The 9471-nt window shown below is 49.4% G+C and overlaps 1 protein-coding gene across 1 annotated transcript; it reads right to left on the bottom strand.

The window, feature by feature from the left end:
- Positions 1-1475: 1475 nt before the first annotated feature.
- LOC139439936 (endogenous retrovirus group K member 25 Pro protein-like) lies at positions 1476-1817 on the bottom strand. The gene has a single exon (XM_071218372.1). It carries the CDS (start codon positions 1815-1817, stop codon positions 1476-1478), a length of 342 nt encoding a protein of 113 aa, XP_071074473.1.
- Between the last annotated feature and the right edge of the window lie 7654 nt (positions 1818-9471).

The following is a 9471-nucleotide window of genomic DNA, read 5'->3' as shown; positions in this document are numbered from 1 at the left end:
TTCCCCCACCTGGACGGAATCTCCATTGGCGAACACCTGCACTCGGGGGTCTTCCACGTGACTTGAATAGATGACGGCTGCATATTTCCACTTTGAGGCGTCTGTGAAGATTGTTGTAGCATGGGGTAAAGGGCGGCGAGACGGGAAGGGGTGCAGGAGCGGAGAGAAGGGGAGATGTGAGACACCTTGGATGAGTCGATGGCGGGGAAAGTGATTGTCAAAGCTCCCTCGGAAGACCTCGGCTAGCACTTGCATGTCTGTGTCATACTGGAGGAGGCTAGTAGTTGTCTTGGTATCGAAAGGCCAGATAATAGTGGCAGGCTGAACACCGTAGGTGTGCATGCTCTGATACACCAAGTCAGTTGCTAAGGAGATCCATACACGAGTGACTGGGCAGACTTTCCGGAGTCTGCTCTTGGCGGTATGAAGCCAGAGGAGGGGCCCATCCTGCCATAGGAGACCTGTAGGGGTCCCTCGTGTGGGCAGAACAAGGGCGCACAGTGGCATGTCCGGATCATACCGCTGTAACTGACAGTTCTTCAGCACTTCATTAACCACAGCGATTGCTCTTCGAGCGGCTGGGGTGATAGTGATTTTCTTGGCGACAGTGCCAGGAGGAGTCTCCTGTGACTGCAGCAGGCCGAAGAGGGGATCTAGCTGTGCAGTAGTGATAGGAAGGGCGGTTCGAAGCCAGTTGATGTGCCCGCAGAGCTGTTGTAGCTCCGTTATTGTCATCTTGGGCGGGAGGTACAGTTGAGGTGCGAGCGGAGTGACAGTGTCTCGCACCTGGAACCCCAGGAAATGGAAGGGGAGGTGGAGTCGCACCTTCTCCGCCTGAACTTATAGCCCCAGTTGTGCCAGGAGCTGAAGAAGGCGACTGACAACCTCTCGCAGTCTTTCTTGGTCTTTATGGGCTACAAGGATGTCGTCCATATAGTGGATGATGAAAGCCTGGCCTCTGAGCAGCGCGATGGCTTGAACATAGAGCTGACAGATGGCGGGGCTGTTGCGCATGCCTTGCGGCAGGACTCTCCATTGAAAGCGAGCTGCTACTCCCTGGTGGTTGGTTTCTGGAACCGTGAAGGCGAAACGTGGTCGATCCCTCGGATGGAGAGGGATTGAAAAGAAGCAGTCCTTGATGTCGAGAGCGGCTGCGTGCATGTTTCGAGGCACTGCCGTAGGATGCGGACACCCAGGCTGAGGCGAGCCCATCGGCCGGATGTGCTTGTTAATCTCCCGGAGGTCATGAAGGAGACGAAACTTAGAAGTTCCTTTTTTCTGAATGACGAAGATGGGCGAATTGTACGGGCTGGTAGATGGTTCAAGGTGTCCTGCGTCAAGCTGCTCCTGGACGAGATCCCGCAGCGCTGTGAGTTTGTGGGACGGGAGAGGCCACTGCTCCACCCATATGGGTTCCTCTGTGTCCCATTGCAGAGGAGTGGGCGCGGGAGGTGTAACGCGAACAGTGGCACATTTCATTGGGGGGGAAGTGATGTGGTGAGGACCGCTCCACTTTGGTGAAGAATGTCTCGCCCCCAAAGAATGTAGGAAATGGAGTCCAGTATGAGGGGGCAGAAGGTTCCCTGTTGGCCCTCCTTATCTTCCCAGTAGAGGTCTCTGGCGCATCGGTGGGACCGGGAAGTGCCCGTGGCTCCAACAACTCGCGGTCCTGGCTCAAGGGCCCAGTGTTGCGTGGCTGCGATGGAGACGGGGATGCAGGACATCTCCGCGCCTGTATTGAGGAGGCCTTCGAGCCACTGCCCGTTGACTCTCAAGGTCATTAAGGGCTTCTGCTCCCCTAGAGGAACAGTCCACATTACGGCAGAGGGGCTCTTTGAGCAGGGGCCTCTTGGTGGCGGGGCTGAGGCTTGCCCCCTTTCAAGTTTAAAGGCAAGTGCTGTGAGGGGCGCGAGCGGCAGTCTCGAGCCCAGTGATATCCCTTCCCGCATCTGGGACAGGGAGTGGGAGGACCGCGCCGTGCTTGCAGAGCTGGGGCGGGGCGGCTCCCTCTGCCCGCTGCGGTGAGCGTGGGAGACCCCCGGCATGGGAGCACTCGCGAGCGAAGTGGCCCGTTTCACCGCACTTGAAACAGTCCGACGAGATCACTAGGGCCGTTGCAAGGGCCTTGGCCAAGGCAGTGGCTTGAGGGTCGATGGCTTTACAGGCGAGGACCCAGTCGTGGACCCCTTTTTCGTGCATGTTCTGGATGACAGGCTTACACACCGCATTGGCTCCCTCAAGGATGAGGTCTCGGGTGAGGGCTAGCTGGGCCTGTTCCCCCACGACCTTCCGCTGGCAGGCCTCCACGACCCACGACATGAAGGTCGAAAACTCTTCGTCCCTGCCCTGCGTGAGCTGCGCGAACTTCTGGGGCTGGGTGGCTGACGAATTGCGAAACGAGCGTAAAGCTAGTGCCCGCAGTCGAAGCCAGAACGCTGGTGGGGCATTCCGGTACTGCTGAGGGTTGGAGAAGGGGCCGGTTCCCGTATACGCCTCGGGGGGGTCTCGGACGCCCATGCGCGAGTTCTCTGCTATTTGTTTTTCAGCCTCAATCTGGAAGTGCGCTCTCCAGTCTATGAACTGTCCCGGAGTTAGGATGGATCGGCCAAGAGAGACCCAATCATATGGAACCGCTAGCTGCGTGCCCAGCTCCTCCAGAAGCTGCTGGGCGTATGGGCTACCCAGCCCATCCTCCTTGACAGCCCATCGGAGAGTTTTAATCTCCTCCGACGAGAAGGGATACCAATCTTGAGGGCGCTGCTGGGAAGGATTGGCATTTAACAGATACAGGTGGGGGGTTGGCGCAGAGGGGTAGCTAGGCAGCGGGCTCGTAAGTCGCCCCCAAGGGCTCATGCCTTCCCCAGCTGACGCGGGAGCTGGGGACGGACCCACTTTCAGTGAATCCCAAGATGTTGATTGCCTGGCTTCTGCTGCCTCTGCATGTTCCCAAGATGGCGCTAGCCCTTCTTCCGGTGGACCCCAAAATGGTGGCCACGGCACTTCCGGTGGGCCCCGAGATGGCGGCTGCCTCATTTCCGGCGGGCCCCAAGATGGCGGCTGCCTCATTTCTGGCGGGCCCCAAGAATGCGACAGCCTCGGAAGGGGCGGGTAAAGGTTTCCCGCGCCCGTGAGGGCGGGCTGGGCGGGGCACCCTAAGGCGGGGGTGAAGAAGGAGGAAGTTCGCCATCTTTCTTTTTAGTGGGGTGATCGCCAGGACAGCGGTCATCCTTATGGCAGCCCTCCTGCTCGGGCGGTTCCTCCTCAAGGGCGGCATTTACTCGCGCAGACAGGGATTCGGTGTCAGAATCAGGGTCCGAGGTTACTTGGTCTGAGGAGCACCCTTCACCGGCGGTATGGCAGGGAAAGGTCTCTTGCGGGGCAGGGGCGCCCTGCAGGCACGACCGGATGGCGATGAGAGTGGGAAGCAAGCCTGGAGGAAAGCGTTTGCCCTCATGCTCCATGGCTGAGGTGACGCGGTCAATAAGCCGTGTGTAAGTCACTGGGTCCCACAGGTGGCATGTGGAAAGCCACGGGTTGAAGGGTAGCAGAAGGTCCCAGTACTTCTGCAACTGCCGCAGGGACACCTGGATCTGATTGGTGTCCAAGAGGCCCGCAAGTGCCCGCACTTGCGGCGCCTGGCGGGACGATAGTCGTCCGCCCATGCTGCCTGGGGCCGGTAAGGGAGAGGGGTCCTTACCTCGAGAGCGCGGCGAAGGGGTGAGGTGTTGTAGGCCCCACGTCGGGTGCCAGATGTCAGGCGGTGGTGAGGGGGAGAGACCCTAGGCAGGAGAGGGCTCTCGGGGGCTCTCGGGCATGGAGGATGCGTGGCGCTGCAGGGAGACACCACAGAGACCAGGTCTGTGCGCAAGTCCGTTTATTTGAGGAAGTGCTACAGGTTTTATACTGATAGGGGTTGGCGTGTAGCTGACGGATTGGCTAGAGAGGGGGTGAGAGGGTGGGGATAGCAGGGGGGGCCATTCCTGGCGGTCTGATGGCTACACAGGCGTATCAGCTAAGTTGGCCAGAAAAATAGCCGCCTGTGGGGACAGGGCTACATACATGGTTGGAACTTCAATGTTGGGAAGATCACTGATTTAGGGTTTTGGATGTGGGGGCCATTTGCAACAGGGCACACCTGGCTCAGGTTTCTAGGGAATGTGTGAGTGCTCATCTTGCCATAGTGTGTTAGATGAGTGGGAATCTATTGGACTCCCATCCTGGGAAGGAATGCTATGTTCTCAAATAGAGGGTCTGGAGTCTCTTGAGAGCATGGGCAGTGCCTAATAGAGGAGGACAGACCAGTGGGTCAAGTGCTGAGTATTGCCACAAGTAACTATGAATCTTGTCCTTCAAGAAGTGACGCCAGGAGGCAGGGCAAGATGGCATCTAAGTGAGTACACCTGCAAAGGACCAGGTGAGAGGGATCAGTACCTTGCTGGAGCAGGCTGTTTTGGGAGCTTGCAAAGCAGGACATAACTGGATGTCAATTTGGAGAGACTGTGATGGAGGTGGTATTTGCTAAAGTTAAATTGCAGGTTTCCAACACTGAAGTTAGAAGTTGTGGGAAGGCAAAACCCTTCCCCCTAGGACTGAGGGCTGCAGCATTCCCTGAGAACTGTCAGTTGTGCAGTGGTGTTCCCAGGTGTTGGTTCCCTAAATGTATGATTTCCAAGTTCATGTTCCCTGAACCCCTGTAACCCACATTCCACGGACCCACGTACTCCAGGTCCGCAATATCCCGGGCTTCCTTTTCCCAAATCCAGCACTCCCCGAGGTCCAGGATTCTACTAGCCCTCTGATGTTGGACTGACTCCAGGAGTGGGAGGGTTTTGGTGGGAGATGAAGAGGGGCCTGAGGAGTGCAGGTTCAGTTTTCTGCTCCCCACCACCACTTTTTTTTTTTTTTTTTAGCTTGGAGGAGCATACCAGCTGGCTTAGGGAGAGCCTAGGAAGAAAGGAGAGGTGTATCTGCTGAGCAAACCCGATTTATCTAAATGCACTGGGATACGAAGCTTGGTCTGTGAGAAGGTGGAGTCAGAAAATTAACTAGCCCTCCTATAGCACACCTAAGGGAGAGGAACAGTAAGACATGCTTTGCAGGCTTCCAATAGCAGATTTAGGATTCCTAGCAAAGTGTGGGTGCTCTCTTTCAAGAAATTAAGTATCTTTATTTTCTGTGGTGAGTTGGTTCACATGGGGCCCATTTGAATCTCCTACTGAATCCTTCACACAGCTTTGCTGCTACTCTGGGAGAGAGGGAAGTGAGGGAGAAAGGAGGAAGGTCATACCCCTAAGCAGTTAATTTAACTGAAAAGAGGATTCCTTGATTGAAGCCTTGTCTGGTCTTTTTTGTCGGTTTGTTTTCTTGTTTTTCCTTTGTCTTTATCCCCCATGGCCCCCCCCCCTTTTTTTTTCCTTTTTCTTGCTTGCTCTTCCCCCCCTTTTTCTTTTTTTTTCTTTTTTTTATATTAGGTGCTGCAGGGAGCATTTCTTATTCGCTGTGCTTCCTCATCCTCAATTTTCTCTTTCCTGTGAGTACTGATTTTGGCTACCAACACTATCCACATTCCTTTACATCTTTCTATCCTCCATAATTTATTGTTTCTCTTACATTCCACCTCTCTTTGTTCAGCCCCCAGTTTTTCTTACTTTTTATTTCTAATACTTCTTTCCATTTTCTTTTATTCACTTTTTTTTTTAAATAAACAATGTATAGTAATAGTTGTGAACTTACCAAACAAACATATATAACATCATACAGGACTCTCATACCTCACCCTACCACTGATACCTTACATTGTTGTTAAACCTTTTTAACTAATGATTAAAGAGGATTATCAAAATATTGCTACTAACCAAAGTATTTTCCCCAAACCTCCCTAATAGTATTATCTTCATATCATTAATTTATGAACATACATAAACAATTAAGTGTAGTAAAAGTTGTGAACTTACAAAGAATACATGCATAACATTATACAGGGGTCCCATACATCAACCCTCCACCAACACCTTGCATTGTTATGAGATGTTTGTGACAAATTATGAAAGAATGTTGTCAAAATCTTAATATTAATCATAGTTCTTATCTTACATTTGCTGTTTTTCCCCAACCCACCCTATTATTATTTTTCAACTATATATTTTTTATGACAGAAGTTGTAAACTTATAAAACAATCATGCACATATGCAGAATTCCGAAACAACACCCCTCTATCAACATACCACACTGTGGTGGAACATTTGTTACAGATAAGATGCTATCATCTGATTGTTACCATGTTTATAGTATATATTTGGCTCACATTTTCTATACTACTCCACTATCAGTACAGTATATCTTTGGCATAGATGAAAGAATATTATATTATTAATGCTAACCACAGTCCATAGGTCATTCCAGTTTATTTTTCCCATGTGTTCCCAACACTCTGCAGTAGTGATATACATTTTGTTCTAGCTCACAAAGGACATTCTTGCATCTGTTCCATCAACCACAATTCTCATCCACCTCTTGGTTTACTGTGCTATTCAGTTCTTAGATTATTCTCTAGCATCCTGTGACTTGGTATTTACATACCTAGACTACCATTTTCAGCCACATCCCCATTTATAAACTACCTATTACTCACTATTTGTTACCATCCATTCTATACATTTCCACACTTTTACAGTAAAGCTAATTAAAACTTCTACATACTTAAACATCAGTAGTCCATTTGAGTTCTTCTCTTATCTCCATTAATAATCCACCACCCACTACCAGGTCTTGAAGATATTGGACTTGGTTTATTTGGATTTTTTTGGATGGGAGTACATTGTGCTTCTTGAACAGGGATATCTATGTCCTTCAATAGGGTTGGGAAATTTCTACCATTATTTCTTCAAATATTCCTTTAGTCCCTTATACCTTCTTTTCTTCTGGGACATCCATGACATGTATGTTTGCATGTCTTTTGCTGTCATTTAGTTCCCTGAGACCTTGTTCAATTTTTTCCATTCTTTTCTTCATATCTTCTTTTGTATGTTCACTTTCAGAGGCCATTTCTTCAAGCTCACCAATCCTTCTACCTCCTCAAATCTGCTATGACATGATTCCAGTGTTCTATAAATTTCATTTATTGCACCTTTAATTCTCGTAAGACCTGCTATTTTTCTATGTATGCTTTCAAATTCTTCTTTGTGATCATCCCGTATCTTCTTAATGTCCTTAATCTCTTGAATTTATTAAGATTTGTTTGAACATCTTTAATTAGTTGTCTGAACTCCTTTATGTCATCTGGAGGCTTATCTTGTTCCTTTAACTGGGCCATAGATTCCTGTTTCTTGGTGTGGATTGTAATTTTTGGTTGGTGTCTTAGCATCTGGCTTACTCGAGTATGTATTCTGAGTGCAGTTTTTCTCTTTAGTTAAGGGCTTCCTGCCCTTTCTCCCTTGCTGGTTGTGCAGTAGGAGCCAAGCATGTAGTTGGTGCTGTAAGCTGTGGAGCTCAAGCTGCCCTCATTGCACCAGAGACCAATGAAGCTTCTTCCAACTTTCTCCTTTGCCAGGGGTAGGGACAGAGTCACAGCTATGTGGAACAATCCATGTGCAGGCCTAGACTCTAGTTGCCCAGAGAGACTGATGAAGCTTCACTTTCCTTTCTCTCCTGCCTGGAGTGGGGATGGAGCTGCAGGTGTGGGCAGCAATCTATGCAGTGCAGGTCCAAGACGACCACCATTGCCCTGGTAGACTTATGATTTTCAGTCTATGCCAGCCAAAGTTACCTGCAGTTACCTGTATAGGCTGGGGCAGGACTCCTCAGCCTCCTCCCTGCCAGAGGGAGAACTGAAGCCTAGGCTAGGGCTGCAGGCTTATCTGTATGGAAAGAAACTGGTTCCTGCTGATACCGAGAGTTTCCATCAGCCTGGCTTCCCCTCAGGCTGGGGGCAGAGTCAGAATGGTGGCTATAGCCTCTTTCTGACTTGGGCTGGTTCATACCCCAGCTATTCCCAGGGTTATCTCTTAGCCAGCCAAATATCCCAATCAGTAGCTGAAATCGGTAGTGAACTGTTTCCTCCTCCCCAGTTTCTGGGGAATGGATCTTCCAATTCCAGCCACAGAATAGTTCCTGAGGTGACTCATGCCACCAGAGTTGGGTATTCACCAGCCTCCACAGCTTGGCTGGTAATTTCCCAGAGAGGCTGGTGCAGGTTCCTGCAGCTTCCTCCCTGCTGGAGGTGGCACTGGGGCCTAGGCTAGAGCTGCAATATGATATGGATGGGAAGAAACTGGTCCCCACCAGCACTGGGATTTTTGGTCCACCCCACTTTCCCTTATGCCAGGAACAGAGTTAAGATGGCGGCTTCTGGTCTCTTTCTAACTTGAACAGGCTCAAGGTTTAGCTGTTCTCAGCATTATACTGTAGCCCCCCTGAATTTACTCATCAGTAGCTGAAGTTGGTGCCTAATTGTCTCTTCCTCCTCTGTTTTGGCGAAGTGGAGGTTTCAATTCCAGCTACACAACAGTTCCCGAGGAGGTTTGTGCCTCCAGTGAAGGATGGGCACTGGCCTCCAGGGTATGGAGCCTCTACTTACAAGTCTTGTCTGCAGATGAGCAGTCTCCTCCTTCCACTCCCTCAAGGATGTTGCAGGATGCTTTTCTGGTCTCCTGGAGCCCCCAAGCAGGTGTTCCAGCTAGCTCCAGAGAGCTCTGAGTGTTTGCTAACTACCCTGTAGCAGGACCTGACTCTAGGAGCATCCCACACTGCCACCATCTTGATGATTCTCTCCTCATGGTTTTTAATGTAACATTTTGTGTCATCTATGTATCTTTTACAAAAAGAATAAAAAATCAATTTAAAAAGTTTAAAAAAGTTAATATAGTCATAACTGAGTTGGGAAATAGAAGAAAACAAACCCTAAGTTGTTTTGTTGTTGTTGTTGTTTTGTTCCTCATAATAAAGTTTATTTTTAGAGAAGTTTTAAATTACATAAAATTTACATTGAAATTTTAGGAGCTTACCATATATGCCACACACTCCCATCACACATTTTCCCCTATTAATAACATCTTCCATTATTGTGGTACATTTGTTATAATCAATGAACAAATATTGAAGCACTGTTACTAACCAAGGTCCATCATTTACATTATGGTTTATACTTTGCCCCGTACAGTTTTATAGGATTTGATAAAATGTGTAATGGCCTGTATCCCTTATTACAGCATCAGGCAGCACAATTCCAATGCCATAATGTCTTTTTGGCTCAACAATAAGGTGACAATAATGGAAAACTGAGTTATCCTGAAGACATAACCTAATGCAGTATATAGAGAGACTCATTCATTTGGTAACCCAAGGATGGAAGCTCCTTCTCTCCATCCTCACACCATTCCTAGAATCCTTCAGGAGGCAGGAGTGAGAATGGCCACCTCAGGACCCTATACTCAAGATAATAAAATAGGAAGATGCACCTCTTGGCTGAGAGA

This window comes from Dasypus novemcinctus, chromosome 10 (genome assembly GCF_030445035.2).
Source record: "Dasypus novemcinctus isolate mDasNov1 chromosome 10, mDasNov1.1.hap2, whole genome shotgun sequence".
NCBI lineage: Eukaryota > Metazoa > Chordata > Mammalia > Cingulata > Dasypodidae > Dasypus > Dasypus novemcinctus.
The sequence above is the reverse complement of the archived record's forward strand: the minus strand, read 5'-3'. Positions and strand labels throughout refer to the sequence as shown.